Source organism: Phascolarctos cinereus, unplaced genomic scaffold (assembly GCF_003287225.1).
Source record: "Phascolarctos cinereus isolate Bilbo 61053 unplaced genomic scaffold, phaCin_HiC Scaffold_4;HRSCAF=312, whole genome shotgun sequence".
NCBI lineage: Eukaryota > Metazoa > Chordata > Mammalia > Diprotodontia > Phascolarctidae > Phascolarctos > Phascolarctos cinereus.
The window spans coordinates 228,192,506-228,215,546 of record NW_027555847.1 but is presented as its reverse complement, the minus strand read 5'-3'; the positions used below and the strand labels follow the sequence as shown (position 1 = coordinate 228,215,546).

General features: G+C 42.3%; 1 protein-coding gene across 2 annotated transcripts in view; it reads left to right on the top strand.

Annotated features, from left to right (window-relative positions):
- The first annotated feature begins 4,237 nt into the window (after positions 1–4,237).
- TNFRSF13B (TNF receptor superfamily member 13B) overlaps positions 4,238–23,041 on the top strand; it is a 36,017-nt gene continuing 17,213 nt past the window's right edge. Inside the window, exons 1-3 of one of the 2 annotated variants that reach the window (XM_021008549.2) lie at positions 4,238–4,367; positions 10,920–11,060; positions 14,502–14,693. In XM_021008549.2, coding sequence (XP_020864208.1) covers positions 10,952–11,060; positions 14,502–14,693 — 301 coding nt within the window. In that variant the 5' untranslated portion in view covers positions 4,238–4,367; positions 10,920–10,951. The remainder of the gene's footprint in view (positions 4,368–10,919; positions 11,061–14,501; positions 14,694–23,041) is intronic. The other variant, XM_021008550.2, reaches the window with a different exon arrangement.

Below are 23,041 nucleotides of genomic sequence, written 5' to 3'. Positions count from 1 at the left end.
TTTAAGGTCTGCAAAGGACTTGACAAATACCATCACATTGGATCCTTGATACAACTCTATACAGTAGATGCTATTATGATACCCATTATGCAGATGAGGAAACTGAGGCAGAGAGGTAAAGGGGCTTGACCAGGGGTCTCAAGAATAGAGTCTGAGGCAGAATTCAAACTCAGGTCTTCCTGCTTCCGAGTTTGGTGCTCTGTTTACTAAACCACTAGATGCCTGGATGATCTCTAAGGTACCTCCAAATTCTCAGTCAATCACTCAACCAAAAATTTATTAAGGGGCAGCTAGGTGGTACAGTGGATAGAGCACCAGCCCTGAAGTCAGAAGGACCTGAGTTCAAATCCGGCCTCAGACCAAACAGTTGACATTTACTAGCTGTGTGGTCCTGGGCAAGTCACTTAACCCCAATTGCCTAAAAAAAACATGCAAAATAAATACAATCTAAAGTTTTTGTGAGGGGGAGGGCACTGACATCTGGGGAATCAAGGATCTCCATGGAGAAGGCATCCCCTGGGGAGGGTTTGGAAGGAAGCAAGGGATTCTAATTGGGGTGGAAAGATGGCTTCTAACAGTCTTTTTCCCCTCCAACCTCCCCAATTTACCTCTTGCTGTCTCACTTTATCTTCCATAGTATTCCCCTCCCCACATGATGAAAAAGACCCTTCCCCAAATTCTGGTTCATATCTCTAGAGCATTGAGAGATTAAGTGACTTGTCCAGGGTCACGCAGTCAATATTTGTCAGAAATAAGACATAGTAAGTGCTTAATAAATGCTTTTCCATTCATTCAATAAGCATTTATTTAGTACCTACTATGTGTTAGGCACTGAGAATGCAAAATAACACAAAAACTAGCCCCTGCCCTCAAGGAGCTTGGATGTAACATTTACAGAAATAAGTGAAGAAAAGGTATTTTGATGAGGTAGATTTTTTTGGGGGGGGGCTCAATATAATATTAATTAGTTTTTAAAAACAAAAGATTTAATGCTCTAAATCATTATTGATTAGAGAAATGCAAATCAAAACAACTCTGAGGTATCACATTACACCTACCAGATTGGCCAAGATGACAAAACAAGAAAATGATAAATATTGGAGAAGATGTGGGAAAATTGGAACACTAATGCATTGTTGGTGGAGTTGTGAAATGATCCAACCATTTTGGACAGCAATTTGGAACTGTGCCCAAAGGGCTATAAAAATGGGCATACCCTTTGACCCAGCAATAGCACTTCTAGGGCTGTACCTCAAAGAGATCATACAAATGGGAAAAGGACCCACATGTACAAAAATATTCATAGCAGCTCTTTTTGTGGTGGCAAAGAATTGGAAATTGAGAGGATGCCCATCAACTGAAGAATGGTTGAACAAGCTGTGGTATATGAATGGAATGGAATGCTATTGTTCCATAAGAAATGATGAACAGGCTGACTTCAGAAAAACCTGGAAAGACTTGTATGGTCTGATGCTGAGTGAAGGGAGCAGAACCAGGAGAACATTGTACACAGTAACAGCCACGTTGTACGATGACTAATATTGATAAACTTAACCCTTCTCAGCAATACAAGGATCTAAGACATCTCCAAAGGCCTCCTGTTGGAAAATCCACATCCAAAGAAAGAAAGAACTATGGAGTTTGAATGCAGATCGAAGCATACTATTTGCTATTTTTTTTCCTCTTCTGTTTAGTTTTGTTTCCTCTTTCTGGTTGTTCCTCCTATTGGTTCTAATTCTTATTTACAACATCACTAATGTGAAAATATGTTTAATAGGAATGTAAATGTATAGCCTATATCAGATTGTGCACCATCTTGGGGAGGGCGGTGGGGAGGAAGGGGGAGAAAAATTTTAAACTCAAAAGCACATGGAAGTGATTGTTGATAAATGAAAGTAAACTAATAAAAAAAAAACCCAACCCCCCCCAAAAAAAGAATTCTCCCTTTTCCCCATCCTTTTCTTCCCCTCCTCCCTGAAAAAAAGTGAAGAAGCAAGAATTAAAAACCCAGTATTTGGAGGATAAGTCAGCCTCAGCCTTGATTGTAGCATGGCCATGGGCTCTGGGAACCTCTGTGTATTGGAGGTATCTATGAAATGCTGGCACCTCTGAGTTGAACTCTTTCTTCATCGTCTGTCTCCAGGTCTGGAGGCTTTTTCGTAGTCCTAGCAGAGTGCAGACTTGATTTCACTTCCATCTTCACAAAAACCTTGGGACACAGGTAACATAGGAATGACTAGGATAAAGGGGGGAGGGGAAGAAGCATTTATAAAGTTCCTACTACGTGCCAGGTACTGTGCAAAGTGTTTTTTTTCCCCTAACAAATATTATCTCATTGGATCTTCACAACAACCCTGTGTGATAGCACTGTTATTATCTTCATTTTACAGTTGAGGAAACTGAGGTGAAGTGACTGTACTCAAAATTACTTAGCCAGTAAGCATCACAGCTGGTGTTTGAATCTAGCTCTTGTAGTTTTAAGAACTGTGCTTTTCCCAATGGTTCTGATTTCTGTACTTTGTTAATTATTTATTAAGTATTTATTTAGTTCCAGGCACTATGTTAAGTGTTGAGCATACAAATAGAGGCAAAAAAAAAAGCCAAAACCCAGAAGCTCACTATCTAATGGGAAAGACAACATGCAAACAACTATGTACAAAATGGAAATACAGTTATCCCTTCCACATGGGGGGGGGAGGGGAAGGGAGAGTTAGGGGCATGCCCCTCCCCCCACCTGAAAAATCTGTGTAAAAATTTTTAGCCCTCCCTTTGTACCAGAGAAGTCAGAATTATTATGGTATTAAAAGATAAAATATGTTGATATTATATAATACTATACATATACTTTATGCATTTCTGAGTTTCTAAACATTTTCTATGTCAATTGCTGACCTTCATGTGTCATTTGTGGCTTCCTCAAAACTCCCCCACTGGCCCTGGAGTCAGGAGGACCTGAGTTCCAATGCGGCCTCAGACACTTGATACTTACTAGCTGTGTGACCCTGGGCAAGTTACTTAACCCCAATTGCTTCCCCAAAAGAAAAAAAAAGAAATCAGGGCAGCTAGAAAGTGGAGGTGAGAGGGCTGAGCATTCCAGGTATGGGGGATGGCCAGTGCAAAGGCATGGAAGCAAATGAGAGATGGAGTATTGTGTGTGAGACACAGCAAGGTGACCAGTGTCGGTGGGAGGGGAGTAAAGTATCAGAAGACTACAAAGGCAGAAAGGAGCCAGGTTGTGGAGGGCTTTAAATGGCAAAACAGTGGATTTTATATTTGATCCTGGAGGTAATAGGGAGGCACAGGAGTTACAGGGGTGGTGAGGTCAGACCTGTATTTGAGGAAGATCATTTTTTTTTTTGACTAGGCAATGGGGTTAAGCCCAGAGTCACACAGCTAGCAAGTGTTATGTGTCTGAGGCCGAATTTGAACTTAGGACCTCCTGACTCTATAGCTGGTGTTCTATCCACTGTGCCAGCTAGCTGCTCCCAAGGAAGATCATTTTGATAGCTGATTGGGAGATGGATTGGAGCAGGGAAAGACTGGAGGCAGAGAAGTATAGGGGTAAAGGCCCTGCACTAGGGTGGTGGCTGTGTGAATGCAAAGAAGGGGACGAACAGGAGGGATGTTGTGAAGATAGAAATAAGATGACAGCAGGAGGAAAGGTTGCTCATGTGGTGATGGGGGTGGAGGGACAGTCTATAAATGATAAAGGAGAGTAAGGAATATGCTGACTCCCCTTTGATGAGCATGAGTGAAAGTGGCAGCCCTACTGGAAAAGGTAGTAGTCAGCAGGACTGTGTCACCAGGGGGGAGCCAGGTCTTGTTCTAACTCTTCGTGACCCCATTTGGGGTTTTCTTGGCAAAGATACTGGAGCGGTTTGCCATTTCCCACTCCAGCTCATTTGAGGAAACTGAGGCAAACTGGGTTAAGTGACTTGCCCAGGGTCACACAGCTAGTAACTGTATGAGGCCAGATTTGAACTCAAGAAGATGAGTCTTTCTGACTTCAGGCCCGGCGCTCTATCCACTGTACCACCTAGCTGCCTGAATAAGGTGCCTAGTATAGTACGCATTCCATAGATATATGATGGACTTGGATCAGATTCACTGGACACGTCTAAGCTCCCAGCTCTAATGTGCCCTAGAGATTACATGTGCATCGAAAAGTATTCATGGTCAGGCCCATGCCTGATTTACATATTAAAAGTTTAGGGGAAAAACCCAGGAAACATACAGCACAGACACTAATCAAATCTAAGGCTAATAATAAACCTACTGAGTAATGGGTAAGGCCTGGGACTGCAGTTCCTTGTGAGGGAGCAGAAGTAGATCGAGGTGAGAGCATAACCTTTTGCGGAAGAAGAGACGTGAGTATCTTACTTGACTCTGTGTGGGAAATCAGGGACGGGGAAGTGGCCACATGGGAGTGAGAATGGGAGTTGGGGTGAGGGAAGCAGAGTTGACTTGATGGAAATGGGATTGTCTTGGGAGCTGTGTGAGGCTCAGAGATATTTTAGGTCTGGAAGACAGCCCAGAGGTTCAGCGGGGAATAGCGAAGTTCCTACAGAGCTCTGCTGGCGTAGTTCAAGGCAGATGCCAGACTGGAGGGTTCTAATTATAACTTAGCACCCATAAAGGAGATGATAGGATCAGAGCTTTAGAGCTGGAAGGAAGGCCATCTGGCCCAGAGAGGTGAAAGGACTAGCCCAAAGTTACATGGGTAGCAAATACTGTGAGTCTGAGATGAGACCCAAGGTCCTCTGTCTCAAAATCCAAGTTTTGGCATTACACCATACTAGATAATGATTGGGAAAATTGTTTTCAAAGCTAGATGTGCTCTATAAACATGAGGGATTATGGTCTATTACTGTAGCCTGGGGAGCACAGGGCAACCAAATTCATTCCTTTCCCTCCTTGGTCTCATGAAAGTAGGAGAGGGGAGCAAGGCCTTCTTGGTTTTGACCTTGAAGGTTAGGTCTACCTTCTTTCTGAACCTTTGGAAAAGACAGGGACCCAGTGGGCCACAAACCATTAGGGCAAGGAAGAAGAGGAAAGAGAAGCTAATGAGAAATGGGAAATGTAAAAAAAAAAACCAACCAAAAACTTTTCTTTAACCTGCAGAAAGTTTAGGCAATACTGGTTGTCAGCGTGGTGCCAGTATGTCAAACATCAGATGTAGAAGTGAATGGGCTGCCATCTTGTCTTGCTCCTTTATTTTACAGATGAGACAGCTGGGCCCAGGGAGGGTTGAGGAGCTCCTCCGAGTAGGTAGCAAGTATCAAAGGTGGAACTGGCACCCAAGTCCTCAGAATGCTTTCGACAGTCCCCCGGTGCCTCCCCTGGCTCACTTTGGTCAGAATTCTAGAATGACAGAGCTAGAAAGGGCCTTAGAGGTCACTTCCTTAGACTGCCCTCATTTCCCAAAGGGGGAAACTGGGGCCCAGAGAAAGGAAGGGACTTGCTTTACATCCTACAGCAAGTTCACAGCAGAGTCTTGGCTAAGTCTGTGGGTCTCCCCATACTCAGCCAGAAGCTCGTTCTAATCTAATCTAATCTAATCTAATCTAATCTAATCTAATCTAATCTGATGTTTCTCTCAGTTTATGCCCATGAGGACAGGGAATGGGTCCTTTTCTAGAATTCCTATAGCCCATAACCCGAATGACCGACAGGCACACAGAAAAATGTTGATCACTGAGGGGGGTGGATGGTCATGAAGATAACTGATGGCACGGCATAAAATGATCCTGTCCCTACCTGGACATGAATCCAAGTAGACTTGGGCACGAAGCATCTGTCTGCTCTGAATGACTTATAATGACTCATGATATACACACACACAAATATACATTACATATATATGTACATTCATTAGATTTAGATATCTATACATACATAAAGACATACCAATATATGTGGGGGATAGATAAGCTAGAGAATTGAGACTACAGGGTAGACTCAGATGTTCCCAGCCTTGTATTTTTCTGCCTCTGCTTTTGTGTGTTGGCTATTTTTAGCACACCAGAGCTTTGCCATTTTGTTTTTCATTCAGCCAGACTTATCACTCTTGCACCCAGGGCAAATTCAGTTGGTGAGACTGCCACAATGGATGGTGCATCTCAGGTGCAGTTGTAGCACAAGGGGAGATAGCTTGTCTCCCAGGAATTATGGCCCATGACCCAGGAGCATAGCCAACAGTTCTCAGACCCTAAGGAGGAGGTAGAGGAGGATGATAGTGGTACGAGATAGGTGCTAAGACCTTGAGGCCTGGGTTGCTGGTCCCAAGGACTGCTAGTGGGAAGAAGTACCCACTCTACAAGCTGTTGACTCTCTGGGAAAAAACCTTGGTTCCCCTGCTCTGGTTACAACCTTGTATTTGGCAAATATGTGTGTGTGTATGTGTGTGTGTGTGTGTGTGTGTGTGTGTATTTGTATGTGGATAGATAGATAGGTAGAAAGATAGATAGATAGACTGATAGATAATGTTTTTAATGAGTGATCTAGACACTGAGTGCTTTAAGTTCAGAGAGGTGGAGATTTCTATAAGCTGAATATGAAGATAGGCTTTGGTTAGGTGTTACTGCTAGCCAACCACATACCTGAATTGGGTTTAGACAAACAAACTGCTTAAATATAAGTTCCTATAAAAAAGATCTGGGCTTACAGTGAGCTATATACTCAATATGAATCAATGGTACAAGATGGCAGCCAAAAGTGTCATTGCCATCTTAGACTTAACAGAAATATTGTGTCTAGAGAGAAGGAAATGATAGGCATTCTGTACCTTTGGCCAAGGCACATCTGGAGTATCACAGCCAATGTTTGTGGGAGGCAATATGGCTGAGTGGATAGAGCACTAGTTTGGGAGCAAGGAAGCCTAGATTTGAATCCTACCTAAGATATCATAGTGTGTTACTTGAGGGAAGTTAGTTGATAATTCAGAGCCTTTGTTTCCTTATCTGCAAAATGGGAATAATAAATACCTGGGCGATTCATTTTAGGAAGAGTATTGACAATTAAGCAAACAGCAAGCATTTATTAGGTACTTGCTACGTGCTAGGTTTGAGAGGATACAGAGACAAAGAATGAAACAATCCATACCCTTGAGGAGCTGCCGTTTCTGATGGGGGCTAAGCCAACGTGACCTATAGGAGAGGCACAGAGACCACGTGATGAGGAAGCAGTGGCACTGCCTTTGGAGACAGAGGATTCAAAGCCACTTCTGACACCACCAGTGTGACCTTGGACAAATCATTTCAGTTCTCTGGGCCGTGGTCCCTTCATCTGTAAAATGGGGGGGGTAGTGCGGGACTAGACTACATGGCCTGTAAGGTTCTATCTAGCTCTAGATCAGTAATCATATCGAAAGAAATAAGGCTATGTAGCCTAGAAAAGAGAAGACTTGTGTACATGAGAGCTGTCCTCAAGTACTTGACATGCTTAGCCCCAGAGGGAAGGCCAACGAGCAATGGATAGAAATGGAAGAGGGGCTGATTCCTAGGGGGAATACTTCCCAGAAATTAGAGCCTCCCAGGGTGGAATGGACTGGTTCAGGAGGCAGTGAGTCCTCTCTCATTGAAGGTCTTCAAATGGAGACTGGATGACCCCATGCTGGGGAGGCTGTCAAGGGGATTCCCGCTTCAAGGATTTTGGACTAGTAGACTCCAAGGTCCTTGCTGATGCTATGGTTCTGGAATAAGCTAGAAAGCCACCAATAATTATTTTAAACTTTCAATAATCATAATAATTTAAATCTTTATGTAACCTAGATACGATTTGTGCTAGCACTTTCTTCATGAGAATGTTGGGAGGTGGGCAGGATGAATAGGACTATCCCCATTTGACAGATGGGCAAAAAGGCTTGTCCACAGTCATAGAGTTAGTCAATGTCACAGGCAGGATTCAAATCTAGCTCTCTGGACTCCATGTCTGACACTACTTATCACTCCGCAATGCCTTGTTAAGTCAAGTATTTTCCTGGACAGTAGAAAAATCTTTTAATTTCCTTGTACTTATTTTTAAAATGAAAAAAAGAGAAGGCTAAGAAACAATGCATAGAATACTTTACCTCATAGGAATATAATTCTAGAACTGGGAGGGACCTCAGAGACCATCTAGTCTAACCCTCTTACTTTGTGGATGAGCTGCCCATACATTGGGATTTGAACTCAGGTCCTCATACTCCAGGGTCCATTGTTGTTCAATTTTTTTCAGTCATGACCAACTCTTCATGACCCCATTTGCAGTGTTCTTGGCAAAGATGCTGGAGTGATTTGCCATTTGCCTCTCCAGCTCTTTTACGGATGAGGAAACTGAAGCAAACAAGGTGAAATGACTTGCCCAGAGTCACACAGCTAGTAAGTGTCTGAGGCTGGCATTGAACTCACCAAGATGAGCCTTCCTGACTCCAAGCCCAGCACTCTATCCACTGCACCAGAGTCCATACTTTTTCTACTGTTTCATCATGCTTCCACAGTCTTCCTCTCATGCCTAATTATGGGGAGGAAATAACTTTAGGTTCTTAATGGTTATGTCAGTGCAGTTTTATTGGTACCTTTTATTTTTCATATTTATATTGACTTATACACATGAATATTATATATTTACGTGTCAATATAGGTTATATATTTCATATTATATCCATTTCCTAAGAATAATGCAGCAAATAATCCTAGGAATGTTGCATGGCTCACTCCCCACTCACACCATGGTGAACTCAAGGAAACCATGGATGAGAGTCTCACAGGATGGGTTGGCATGGATGGGCTGGGGTCTTCATCACTACAGGGAATTCCTACATAAATAAGCTCACAGATCCTTTAGAGTGGTTGAGTTATTTCCCAGCATGCCATTCTCCCCACTGCCCTTGAATTGTCACTTGAAGCAAAGATAAGCTATCAAACAAAACCATCCCAGTGACCTCATCTCTCAGCCTATGGCGTTCTGAACTCAGTACGCTCCTCCTTCCCCCCAACATCCTCCAGCCCCTGCAAGAGGAGGAAGTTTCTCTTTGTACAACCTTAAACGTGTACTAGACCTGAAGGTCCTCCCCTCCCACACTGATTTTTTTTCTTTTGACTAAGTAAAAGAGGCCATTCTTTGCCTCATTTCTTACATAGTCTTAATCACTGACCGGGTGTTGCCTCAGTCAAACCTGTTAAAGACCTTAGCTTAAAAAGGCCAACGTCTCCCACTGCTTCCAGGGCCATCTCCAGTCATCCTGATCTATATCTGGCCACTGGACCCAGATGGCTCCAGAGGAGAACTGGTGACCTTGCACAGGTCTTAAATCCAATTCACTTGCAAGTCATGGCATCATCTTCCTAATGTTCTGGTCCTCTTCTAGAATGAAGGACAAATAACAATTTGACCAACTTCGAAATGTATTTGAAAGTATCTTGGGGCAAGAACTGGATTTGATTTCTTCATCTTCCCCAGGGCCAGCATTTTATAAATCAAAGGATTATAAATCTAAAACTAGGAGGGATCTCAGAGATGATCTCATCTGATTCTCTCCTTTTACAGATGAGGAAGCTGAGGCCTTGAGAGGTTAAGTGACTTGCCTCTTATAGGATCATAGATTTAGAGATGGGAGGGACCTCTGAAGCCATCTAATTCACCCTTTTCAAGGAAATATTAACTCAGGCAGTTTAAATGTCTGGCCTAAGACACTTACTAGCTGTGTGACCCTGGCTAAGTCACTTAACCTCTACCTCAGGTTCTTCAATTGTCAAATGGGGATTGTAACAGCACCTCCCTCACAGAGTTGCCGTGAGGCCCAAGTCATTATGATTTATGTCTTGCCACTGGACTCCGATGACCCTGGAGGAGAGAGCGAGGCTGATGACTTTGCACAGCTCTGCCTCACTTAAATCCAATTCACTTGCAAGTCAAGACATCACCTTCCTGATATCATTAATCCTCTGACCACAACCATGTTACTTCAGGTCTTTATCACTGCTCAGACTATTGCAACAGCCCCGTAGGTCTCAGTTTCTTCCCTCTCCAATCCATCTTCCGCACAGCTGTCAAGCTGGTATTCCTAAAACACAAATCTGACTTTGTCACTCCCTTGCTCAAGACCTTGCTCATGGCTCCTATTGCCTCTAAGATAAAACACAGATTCCTCAGTTTGGCATCTGAAGCAATTCACAGTGGTTCCAGTCTATCCTTTGAAATTGAGGCTGATTTCATCTGACTCCCTCTCACATTCAGTGCTCCAGCCCAGCCACCTACTTCCTGGGCTTCGTACAAGATGTTTCATCTTTTGTCCCTATGACTTTATACAGGGTGCACCCCATGCCTAGAGTGTGTTCTCTGCCCCGTGCCTTATGGAGGCCTTTTCCAATGCTTGTCCCCATGCTTAGTGCTATTCTGTACCCCAAAATAACTTCGCATATATTTTATATGAACTTAGTGTCTGTGTTGCTTCTTCTAGGTAGAATATAAGCTTCTTGAAGGCAAGAATTGTTTTGTTTTTTACTTCCCCCCACCCATAGCTTCTAACACAATACCTGGGACAGAGTAGGCTCTTCGTAAATACTTATAATGAATATGCCACCTCCTTTAGGGATCCCTTCCTGATTCTAGTTGCTGTTTGTCTTCTTCCCTCCTAAAACTACATTGCATGTAAGTTTATATTTTCTATTCCTGCAGTAGGATGCAAGTTTCTTGAAGGCAGGAACTTTTAAAAATTTTGTTTTTGTGTCTCTACCCCTGTCACAGTGCATTGCCCAAATGCATAATAACTAAATGCTTCTTGGATTGGATAATGGTCATTTCCAGAGTTTCAAGTGCAACCCCCCTGATCCCAGGCTTTGAGCAGCGGAGCCTCTAGAAGGCTCTCTTAGGTGAAGAGTGAACCAAGCCATCAGCCTGTGGCCCAGCCAGGCCCTCCTCATCCCTCTTCTGTTTTGCAGCCACCATCAAGCCTCACCTATGGTGGAGGACCATGAAACGCTGCCTGAAGGAAGAGTATTGGGACTTGCTAGTGCACAACTGTGTCCCCTGCGAACGGCTATGTCACAGACCCAACCACAAGAATTGTGACGTGTTTTGCAGTAAGTCCTGGAGAAGGAATCACAGGAGCATAGATGTCGAGCTGGGAGGGACTTTGGAGGCCAACTAGGCCCATTTTCCAGATGAGGAAACTGAAGCTTAGAGCATATAAGTGACTTACCCAAGGCTAAGGGGCAGAGCTGGGATTTGGACTTTGGTGTGCTGGCCCTATGGGAGTGGAGGATTGGATTAAGCCCTAGCAGAACCCTCTTTAGACCTGGGCAGCCTCTGCTTGGACACACCAAACTTACCTTGACTGGGAGCCAGGAGACCTTGGTACTAACCTCTTCCCTACAGCTAGGTAGACCTTGGCCAATTCCCTTAACCTCTCCAGGCCTCAGTTTCCTCGTTTGTGAAATGGAATGGTTAGATGAGATGATCCCTAAGAGTCCCTTACAGCTCTGACATGCCCTGGTTCTGGGGGATCTGATCAAAGGTTTAAAAACCAAACCAGGGGCAGCTAGGTGGCACAGTGGATAGAGCACCAGCCCTGGAGTGGGGAGTACCTGAGTTCACAATCCAGCTTCAGACCAAACACTTGACACTAACTAGCTGTGTGACCCTGGGCAAGTCACTTAACCCCAACTGCCTAAAAAAAAAACCCCAAAAACCAAACCAGTCAATCAGAAAACATATCACGTTCTATGTGCCAACTACAAACTGGGGTGGAGTGGGGGACACTGGGCTCAGACCTAAAAGCAATTTTCAAGAATATGATCATTGAGTGTCCAGCATAATATTTTTTTATAGTAGGCACTCAATAAACGCTTGTTGATTTTATCCATTGACCCAAATTAGAGAGAGACATCTTTCAATGTTCAGCATTCAATAAACATTAATTAAGGGCCTACTGTATATAAAGCATTATGCTAGGCACAAACATAAACAACAACAATAATAATATTAACATTAACTAGTGTTTATATAATGCCTTAAGGTTTAAGATATATAGCTATCTTTGGTTTTCTCAATAACTCTATGAAGTAGGTGCAATTATTATCCCCATTTTACAGATGAGGAAACTGAGACTGAGAGAAGTAAAGTGACATGCCCAGGGTCACACAGTTAGCAAATATTTGAGGCAGGATTTGAAATAGGCACTTCCTGACTCCCGGCCCAGTGTTCTCTCCGTTGCAGCATCTTCTTACCCTCAGAGACAGAGAGCTAGGAGGAACTTTAGACAAGGGGAACCACTTGGCCGACCCCTTGCCTTTACAGCAGAATCCCTCACTTCCTTCAGAGTGGTGTCGTCTCCTCCTTGGCCTTCAGCTTGGCCTTTCTTGATCCCCCTCTTTTCTCCAGTAGCCGATTTAATATTCCTGGAAATAAGTTTGTATAGTTGTTGTTTTTTTTTTCACTTCCTTAGATGTTTGCATGTTGTCTCTCCTCCCCTCTACCTAATAGAAAGCAAAATCCTTGAGGACAGCCTCTGCTTCAAAATGTCATATTACTGAAATAATAAAAACAAAAGACAATTGTATACATCAGCCGCTTGGGAGAGCTAGCAAAGGCTGTGGCATCATTTAGAAGAATTCAGTCCAGGGGGCAGCTAGGTGGCATAGTGGATAGAACCCTGGAGTCAGGAGGACCTGAGTTCAAATCCGGCCTCAGACACATAACACCTACTAGCTGGGTGACTCTGGGCAAGTCACTTAACCCCAATTGCCTCACTTAAAAAAAAAAAAGAACAATTCATTCTGGGGCTGGAGGCAAAGGAAGAGGTGAGTAAAGAGCTTTGCTCACTTATATGCCCTTGGGCTGGTCACTGCTTCTCTGTGCCTCAGTTTCCCTTCTTTTACATAGGGTGATTGTGAAAATTAAATGACACAACAAATGAGGAGAACTTTTGGAAATAAAAGCATTGCAGATCAGCTCACTTGACAGCAAATATTACAATGAAAAAATTCTTTATAACAAGAAGATGGTCAAGCTCCCACCAATGGTCACATGTTCAGCCAAGAATCAGTGCAATAAAGTCAGGACGTTTTAGAGTTTGTTTGTCGTGGCTTTTGACCTGAATGGTAAGATACCTCAAAGTGGTATCATTAATATTTTGTATATTTTGGTTGTACAGCTATGGAAATTTGATCAATTTACCTAATTTTCTTGGGTATTTGAAAGGAATAGCAAGTTGGGCTTAGTAGATTTGCAGTTTCGTGTACAATCATCTTTTTTATAGTTCTATGTTATGGAAATGTTTGTTTTATTCCATAAATTAAAAATCAAAAAATTAGATCAAAACATAATCCAGGGGCAAAGTCCATTGTAATAATTTATCTATAGGATAAAAATCTACTGGTAAGTGATGTAATAGATACAGCACTGGGCCTGGAGTGAGGAAGACCTTCAAATCTGGTCTCAGACATTCCCTAGCTGTGTGACCCTGGACAAGTCACTTAATCTTCATTTGCCTCAGATTTGTCAACTGTAAAATAGGGACAATAATAGCACCTATGTCTTCTGGGTTGTTGTGAGGATAAAATTAGATCGTGTTCGTGAAGTGCTTAGCACAGTGCCTGGCATAGCGAGCTGTATAGAGATGCTTATTCCCTCTCTCCCTCCCTGGTACTGTATCCTAAAAGATCATCTTCTGGGTGAAAGTATAGCAAAACCTGAGCTCCCTCAGATATCCTGGAACAGAGAGGAAGCTGCTCCAAACACAGAGGTATTAGCCTTATGGAGAGTTGTGCCTCACTTTACACGAAAGGGTCATGGGACTAGAGCCAGAAGGTACCTTAAACATCCTTTAGTCCAAACCCTCTGTTTTACAGAAGAGTAATTGAGGAGGCATCACGTGGTGCCTTCGAGATCATACAAGCAGTGGGTAGGATTGAAAACCAGAATTTGAATCCAGGTCTTCTGACTCTGGATCAAGTACTCTAGGCACATTGTGTGTGCATCATATTTTTGTACAAATAGAAAGGAAAAGAAAAGAAGGAAAGAAAGGAAAGGATGGGAAAAGAAAGAAAAAAAAATTTAAATGCAAGAAGAACTCACTTTTTAAACTTCATAATATCCTAGATTTAGAACTGGCAGAGCTACATCTAATCTTATACCCTCATTTTACAGATAAAGAAACCGAGAAGCAGAATATTAAATGACTTACCTGAAGGGTAAGAAGGTCCCAGGCTCCTAAAATTTAGAGCTGAGTTTAGAGTCTCATGAAACAATCTACTAAGACATGAAGGAGTTTTGGTCTGCATAAGGGGATGAGATGACCCTTACATTTAGTTGTTTGTTTGTTTGTTTTTTGGTGAGGCAATCAGGGTTAATTGACTTGCCCAGGGTCACACAGCTAGTAAGTGTCAAGTGCCTGAGGCCAGATTTGAACTCAGGTCCTCCTGACTCCAAGGCTGGAGCTCTATTCACTGTGCCATCTAGTTGCCCCTGTTTAGTTCTTGAAGAACTGAAGCATTTACTATGTGCCAATCTCTATTTCTCAGAGTCTCTGAGGTGCAGCAAGAAACAAGGCAGCTACTATGACCACCTCGTGAAAGAGTGCATCAGCTGCTACTCCATCTGTGGACAGCACCCGAAGCAATGTGCGCACATCTGCCAGAGTAAGAAATCAGGTCCCGAGAGAGTCAATGTCACTGCAGCGCATGGGCAGCCCTGGATTGTGGATTCCAGGAGAGGTATCAGAGAAGTGGGTACCAGGCCTGGGGCAGTGGAAGAATCTGGGGTCAGAGCCAGGAAAGCAAGCTGGAGTCAAGGCACTGAGGGAGGGCAAGGGGCTGGATAATCACCTGGTCAGAGGCCAGGTGAAGAGATCAGAACCTGGGGGGCACAAACCCCCAAAGGCAGAAGAAAGAGGGAGAGTCCACGTCCAGAGAAATAAACATGGCAATAGGTGGGTGGCAAAATAAACAACCAAAAAAACCCCAACTAATTGTACCAGTTAACCCCACTTACAGCAACGTTATTTAGAATATTGAAAAATTGGGAGAAACTTAGAATTCCCCAAATAGTGATATGACCAAGCAAACAACACTTTGAGAAGCAAGCAGGGGTGGGGAACCTGCAGCCTCAAGGCCACATGTGGTCCTCTAGGTCCTCAAGTGTGGCCCTTTGACTGAATCCAAACTTCATAGAATAAAAAAAGTTGTTCTGTAAAACTTGGACTCAGTCAAGGCTGCACCCAATGACCTAGAAGGCCACAAGTTCCCTACCTGGGGGGAGAAGAGCATTCAATCTGAGGTTGAGAGACCTTAGTTTGAATCCCAATTTGTCTGTCCTACAGCAAATCATTTAGTCTCTCTGAGGCATGTTTTCTATCATTAAATTTAGTTTTATTATTTTTTTTAATTAACAAGCAACTTACATACTTTCCCTATCACTCCTCCAACTGAACAACATTTTTTTTGAGGCAGTGGGGGTTAAGTGACTTGCCCAGGGTCACTGAACAATAAGTTTTTTTTTTAAAGAAACCCTTCATAACAATATTCATATTCAAACAAAATAAATTCCCACTTGACCATATCCAAAAATGTATTTCTCTTTCTGCCTCTCATGCCCATCACCCTTCTGTCACGAGTTGGGTACCATGCTTCAATGTGGGTCCTCTGGAGGTATGACTGGTTATTGCATTGATCAGAGTTCCAAAACTTTTCCAAATTGTTTTTCTTTATAATTTTTTTTGTTATGGTATAAATCATTTTCCTAGTTCTGTTTACTTTACTTTGCATCAGTTCATAGAAACCTTTCCTCTGAAACTATCCATTTCTTACTGATAGTGCAAAAAATATTCCATCACATTCATATGCCACTATTTGTCAGCCAATTAATGGATACCTACTTTGTTTCTAGTTCTTTGCTACAACAAAAAAGTGCTCTTATGAATATATATGCATGTTGAGTCCTTCCTTTTATCTCTTTAGGGTATATGCTAGCAATGGCCCCAGTAGGACATCCAATGCCTTTTAAGGACTTCTACATTGGTGAAAGACTTTGTGCACTTAGTCTAAAGCCTATGTTTGATTGATTCAGTTATGATATTTAAGCTCTGAGAGATCTTGGGGAGGTAGAATCAATAAGATTTTGCAGTTGGTTGGATGTGGTGGGGTGATGTGTGAGAATGATGAGGCAAGGATGACTCCGATGTGATGAAGGTGAGTTGTTGGGAGAATGGCAGTATTGAATATTCTCAACACAAATAGGAAGGGTAGGAAGAGGGAGCCATCTTAGTGGCACAGTGGATAGAACATTGGACTTGGAGTCAAGGAAGACTTGAGTTTGAATCCTGCCTTAGACACTTTTTGGCTGTGGGACTGTGGGCAAATCACTTAATTTCTCTCTGCCTTAGTTTCCTCATCTGTAAAATGGGGATAATTATAATACCTACCTCTCAGGGTTATTGTGAGGCCTCAATGAGATGTTTGTAACATAACTCTCGAACCTTAAAGAGTGACATAAATGCTGGCTATTATTATTATTATAGGAAGAGGATAGGGAGGATAATGAGTTCTGTTAAGGCCAAATGGAGTTTGAGATGACTCTGAGGCATCCAGTTGGAAATGTCCCATAGGCAGTTGGTGATGTGAGATTAGAGCCCAGGAGAGGCTATAGATCTGGTGGCAATATGATAAAGATGACAACAAGTGTGATCACCGAGACAGAACATATACAGAGAGAGGAGGGCCCAGGACAAAGTCCTGGAGTTTGCCCACCAAGGGGATGGTGAGCCAACAAATGAGACTGAGAAGGAGAAGTCAGACGAGTGGGAGGAGAACAAGGAGAAAGGGCAGTGCCCTGAAAACCCAAGCAGGACAGAGTCTAGGTAGGAGGAGGTGGCCATCAACAGAGTCAAATACCATGGACAGTTCAAGAAGGATGAGGGCTGAAAAAGGACCTTAGATCTGGCTATTAAGAGATCATTGGTAACCTTGGTTTTTTTGTTTTTTGCTTTTAGGCAATTGGGGTTAAGTGACTTGCCCAGGGTCACACAGCTAGTAAGTGTCAAGTGTTTGGTCTGAAGCCAGATTTGAACTCAGGTCCTCCTGACTTCGGGGCTGCTGCTCTATCCTCCGTGCCACCTAGCTGCCCCTGGACAGGGCAGTTTCAGTTGAGTGAGTTCAAGTCCAAAGCCACATTCCAAAGGGTTAAGAAATCAATGGGAGGTCCAAAAGTAGGGGGCAGGGAGTGTAGATGACTTTTTCTAAGAGTTTAATTATGACTTTAAGGAGACGTGGGTGCAGTGGACAGAGTGTTGGGCCTGGAGTCAGGAAGACTCATCTTCCTGAGTTCAAATCGAGCCCCAGACATTTACCAGTTGTGTGACCCTGGGCAAGTCACTTAACCCTGTTTGCCTCAGTTTCCTCATCTGTAAAATGAGCTGGAGAAGGAAATGGCAATTGCCAAGAAAACCCCAAATGGGGTCACAAAGAATCGGATATGAAGCAGGTAAATGGGCAGCTTGCCAAAGATGATAAAATTCATTGTACAAATAAAATTAAATTGAGGGAAGAAAAAGTGCTTGAAACTGGATTGGAAGATCTTTTATATTTTAGGAAGCTAAAAGCCAAAATTGGAAAACACTATGAAGACATCTATTGATGTTTGCCTCTTCTTAGTGAATATGAAGATCTGAACCAATCAGATCTATCACTACACAGGACTGTAACAGAATTTCTAGGAATGATGTTGGCAAACATTTTATATTAATCTCTTTTTGTGAACACATGGACTTCAGCCAGGATGCTGACATATTTTATATTAGTATCTAGTTATGGATACTCTGCTGGCATAGACTCAGTCTAAATTAGACAGAATTTTCTTTTTGACTTTATTGTGGTATATGGTGTGAGATTTTGCTCTATTCCTCGTTTCTGCCATACTCTTTTCCAGTTTTCCCAGCAGCTTTTGTCAAATAGTGAGTTCTTATCCCAGAAGCTGGGGTCTTTGGGTTTATCAAATGATAAATTACTATGGTCATTGACTACTGTGTCTTGCATACTTAACCTATTCCATTGAGCCATCACTCTATTTCTTAGCCAGTACCAAGCAGTTTTGATGATTGCTGCTTTATAATACAATTTAAGATCTGGAATGGCTAGACCACCTTTCCCTGCATTTCTTTTCATTAGTTTCCTTGATATTCTGGACCTTTTGTTATTCCCAATGAATCTTGTTATTATTTTTTTCTAACTCCATAAAATAATTTTTTGGTAGTTTGATTGGTATGGCACTGAATAAGTAAATTAGCTTAGGTAGAATTGTCATTTTTATTATATTAGCTTGGCCTACCCATGAGCAACTTATGTTTTTCCAGTTATTTAGATCTGACTTTAATTGCGTGAAAAGTGTTTTGTAATTGTGTTCATAGAGTTCCTGGGTTTGTTTCAGGAGGCAGACTCTTAAATATTTTATAATGTCTACAGTAACTTTAAATGGAATTTCTCTTTCTATCTCTTGCTGTTGGACTTTGTTGGTAATGTATAGAAATGCTGACGATTTATATGGGTTTATTTTATAACCTGCAACTAGACAGAATTTTCTTTTGGAACCACTGAATATAAAAAAAAATCATTGGTGTGGGACGGATTAATTTTACCCTTAGATAAAGGTAAATCAAACTGAAATGATTTTTGATTCCAGATGATGACAAGAAAGTGTTCTTGTTTTCTGAGGAAACAAGCATTTGCTTCTCTCAAATTGTCTTAAGTCATAAAAGTCACAGTGTGTTTTTAAAGAATGAAGGACTGACCTAGGTAAATTTCAATACCTAGGCAAGTTCTAATTCCTAGGTAATACTAGCTCAGGTGGTATTCAGAGATGACGAATAGACACACATATAATCACTGGTTTCCTTTATGACTTTTTAAAAAAAAACTACTGAAGAATTTGTAAGTGTAAAAGTAAAAAGTAAAAAGATTCACATTGGTGTTTATATCACAGAGAACAAAATCTTGTAATGCATTCTAAAAAAAACAACAAATAGTCGGACATGACTGAAACAACTGAATAAAAACAAGGGAAAAGGAGACATATCAGATGATAGTTTGAGAGGACTGATAGCGTTGCATCAAGGTTTTTAGAAGATCTGGTCATGTTTGCAGGCAGAAAGGAAACAGTCATTAGATAAGGAGAAATAAAAAATTAGGATGAGAGAGGGTTTTGATCATCAAAGTATCCACATATAATTGTGGCAGTTGGTGTAGAAACAAAGGTCAAGTGATGTGTCCAAAATTGCACTTATAGTAACAGATCTGGGATTCAACCCCAGTCTTAAGATTCCATGACCGTACTCCCTCCACTAAGCCGCACTATCCCCTGGAGAATCGTATTCAGCTCAAGGTACCACATTTTAAGAAGGACATTGGCATGTTGGAGTTTATCCAAAGAAGGTTGATCTGGATAAATCAATCAATCAAATAACATTAATTAAGCACCTAATATAAGCCAGGCACTGTGCTAAGCATTGGGGATACAAAAAGAGGCAAAAAACAGTCCCTGCCCTCAAAGAGCTTATAATCTAATGGGGGAGACAAGAGACAAATAAATAGATACAAAGAAAGCTATATGCAAGATAAATAGGAAATAATTAACAGAGGGAAGGCACTTGAATTAAGAGGGGTTGGGAAAGGCTTCCTGTAGAAGGTGGGATTTTTATTGGGACTTAAAGGAAGCCAAGGAGGTCAGTGGTCAGAGTGCAGAAGGGTGAATGATTCAGGCATGAAAGACAGCCAGAAAAAATTCCTGGAGCCAAGAGATAGAGTATGTGGTGAGGGGATGGGAATTCATACCATATTCATTTCCATTCAGTAAATATTCACTATATACCAAGCACTGTGTGAGGTGCTGGGAATACAAAGACAAAATACAAAACAGTCACTGCCCTCATGGAGCTTACATTCTACTCAAACTGAGGGAATAAGATCTACAAACAAAGAAATATAATATAAGGAAAACTGAGGAGACAGAGAACAATAACAATTGGGGGAGAGGGAAATTAGGGAAGATTTCATGGGAAGTGGTGACAAAAGTTTAGTTCAGAAGAAAAACAAGGATTCTGAGCAGCAGAAATGAAGAGGAAGTGCATTCCAGCCATAGTCTAGTGCAAACATATAGAGGTAGGGGATGGAATATTGACTTTGGAGAACAGAGTGTAGCCCATTTGGGCTGGAATGTGGAATTGTGGGAAGGAACAATGAGAAATACGGCTGGGGAGGTAGGCCAGAGTCAGAATACAGAAGCCTCTAAGTACCAGGCTATGGAATTCGTATTTTTTTTTTAAATAGGGGAGTAACATGGTCAGACCTGTTCCTCAGGAAGATGGATTTGATATCTATGTGGAGGGTGGACTGCAAAGACTGGAAGCAGGGAGACCACAGAGAGGGAGGGATTACGGCTGTGTAAGAGAATCATGAAGACCTGAACTAGGAAGAACATAGAGAAACAATTGAAGGAACCAGGATGGTTATTAAGGAAAAGAGAAGATTTATGGTTGGGTCATGGTTGCTGTCTTCCAATGTTTGGCAAGACTGTTGTGGAATAAAATTAGACCTTTTCTGCTTATTTCTTAGAGACCAAAGCTAGAAGCAGTGAGAGGCTTCAATTGGGGTCATAAAACAATCAGGGCCATATAAGAGCAGGAAAAGGATCTTGAGGGGGTAGGGAGCTTCTCATTACTAGAGGTCTTCAACAGGAAGCTGGCTTGGGCATTCCTCAGAGGTGTTATGGAGAAAGTTCCTGTTCAGGTATAGGGTAAGGCATAGGCTCATATTATAACAAGAAGTGAAAGTGACCATAGGAAGCCATGGCCTCTAACCTCCCCATTTTACAGATGAAGAAACTGAGGCCCATACTTGTAGACCAGAACTCTACCCGCTGTGTCATTATAAGAAAAAGTCCCAGCCAAGCAAACCTTCAGAAGTTTGAAAGTATATAGCAAAGCAGTAACCCAGAAGGACCCAGCTGACATAAGTAAAAGTTGCCTCAGAGAAGGAGATCACTGTTACCCTATAAATGCTTCCTGTTTGGGGATTTGGGGTAGCTTGGGGCCTGCCCACTACAGACATTAGAAGCAGCTCTTTGGGTTGGGTAGAAAGAGCTGAGGGAAACTCTTGTCAATAGGTGGATCAGGACCTAGGCAGATGATCACTACGACCAAGCTATGTGATCTACCCTCTCTGGGCTCTGGTTTCCTCAGCTGCAAAATGAGATGGTTAATTGGCTGACCTCCATGGTCCCTGCCAGCTCTAAATCTATGACCTGTGATGCCATAAGACAGGCGCCAAGTAGGATGTTCGCTTCAACTATGATTCATTCATTCATTGGTATTTCCACAAACATTAAGTGATTACTTTGTTCAAGGCCTAAGAGTCGGAGCAGATGACAGATATCATCTGCCATCTTCTTTTGATAAAGCACCTCTTTTCTCAGAGTCCAGATTTCTTATGAGAAGTAGTTAGTTGGGGGTGGGGTGTTACTAAATGGTGCAGTAAGCACAATGATAGTTTTGGAGTCAAAGATCTGAGTTCAAATCCAGCTCTGACACTTATTGGTTATTTAGCCATTTAGTCAATGAGTTTCTCTGAGGTTTGGCTTCCTCCTCTGTAAGGTGGGGATAATTAGAGTCAGCCGTGACATAGTGGAGAGAATGTTGGCCTGCAAAGGAAGGAAGGTCTGAGTTCAAGTCTTGCCTCAGACCCATTCTGGATACAATGTCTCTGGAAAGTCATTTAAACCTCTCAATACCCCAGGTCATTCAATAAGACTGTAAGATGCGTAAGTGAAGGGAATTTCCTCCCTGGGATTCCCTAAACCCATTGATCAATGAACAACTAGTTAATAAGCATCTATTATATAAAGGCACTGGATGAGAAAGAATGGTAGGGGGCAGCTAGGTGGTGCAGTGGATAGAACACTGGCCCTGAAGTCAGGAGGACCTGAGTTCAAATCCAGCCTCAGATGCTTACTAGCTGTGTGACCCTAGGCAAGTCACTTAATGCTGATTGCCTTCAAAAATAAGATAAAGGAAAAAAAGTTTTAAATGGCATAAGTAGTCTTCGCTCTCAAGTAGCTTATATTTTAATGGTACGTGGGTGAAACTAAAACTCAACCCCACAATAGGGGAAACATTACTTGTACCATTAACCTTACTTGTTTGGAGGAAAGAGCTCTGCAAACATTTAGGCAGATAGAAATATGATTTTTTTAATTATTGTTAATAGGGATGGAGGCTGAGATTGGGTGGGCTGGCTGAAGGGGACCCACAAGGTGATTTATGATACCTTGGAGAGTCATGCCCAGAGTGGGTATTGGAGCCCCCTAGCCTCCTCTTCCTCAGACCATCTATGGACACCCTGGGGATTCCCGGGTGCCTAGATTACTAAATGTCCAAGATTCAAAGGCAATTTTGCCCTAGGCTAACCGTTTGCCAAAGGATTTAGCCAAAGGGATAATTTGAATTTGGGAGGGCAGCCATGGTTACTCCCCACTTGCTCAAGAAAGCTGCCTCTGGTGTTACCACTAACATTCCCAGCTCTTGTTTCCCCCACTTCCCTCCCAAACTATAGCCAGGGATGAAAAGCAACTGTCCCCTGGCTACAAAACTTTGGAAAGGCTGGAGACCTTTACTCATGCCAGGGATTTAGGACAGCACCCTAAATCCTGTAATGCCTCCCTTTGTCCCCTTTGCAGAGAAATGTGTTATCAGATTAAGACTGTTTGGGAAGTGAAACAAAGATTTATAGGGGTTCTATAAATAGATGAGTGCTATCCACTTAAAACAAACAAGCCAGCTTACACCGTCAAAGAAAGATGGATGAGAAGAGGAGGGAGAATAGAAGCAACACTTCTCCCTTTCACTTCTTCCCATTCTCTTGAAACAAATGAAAATTCCCGAGAGATAGAGTTTCTGGGTAATTAATGATGAATTTATTAATTATGGCTAGCAAATCATCAGTAAACTGAGGTCAGTGGTTTCTCTTGGCAACCAAGATGACCCTTGGAGGCCACTTTGAATGGTTAAATACTTTTGGAA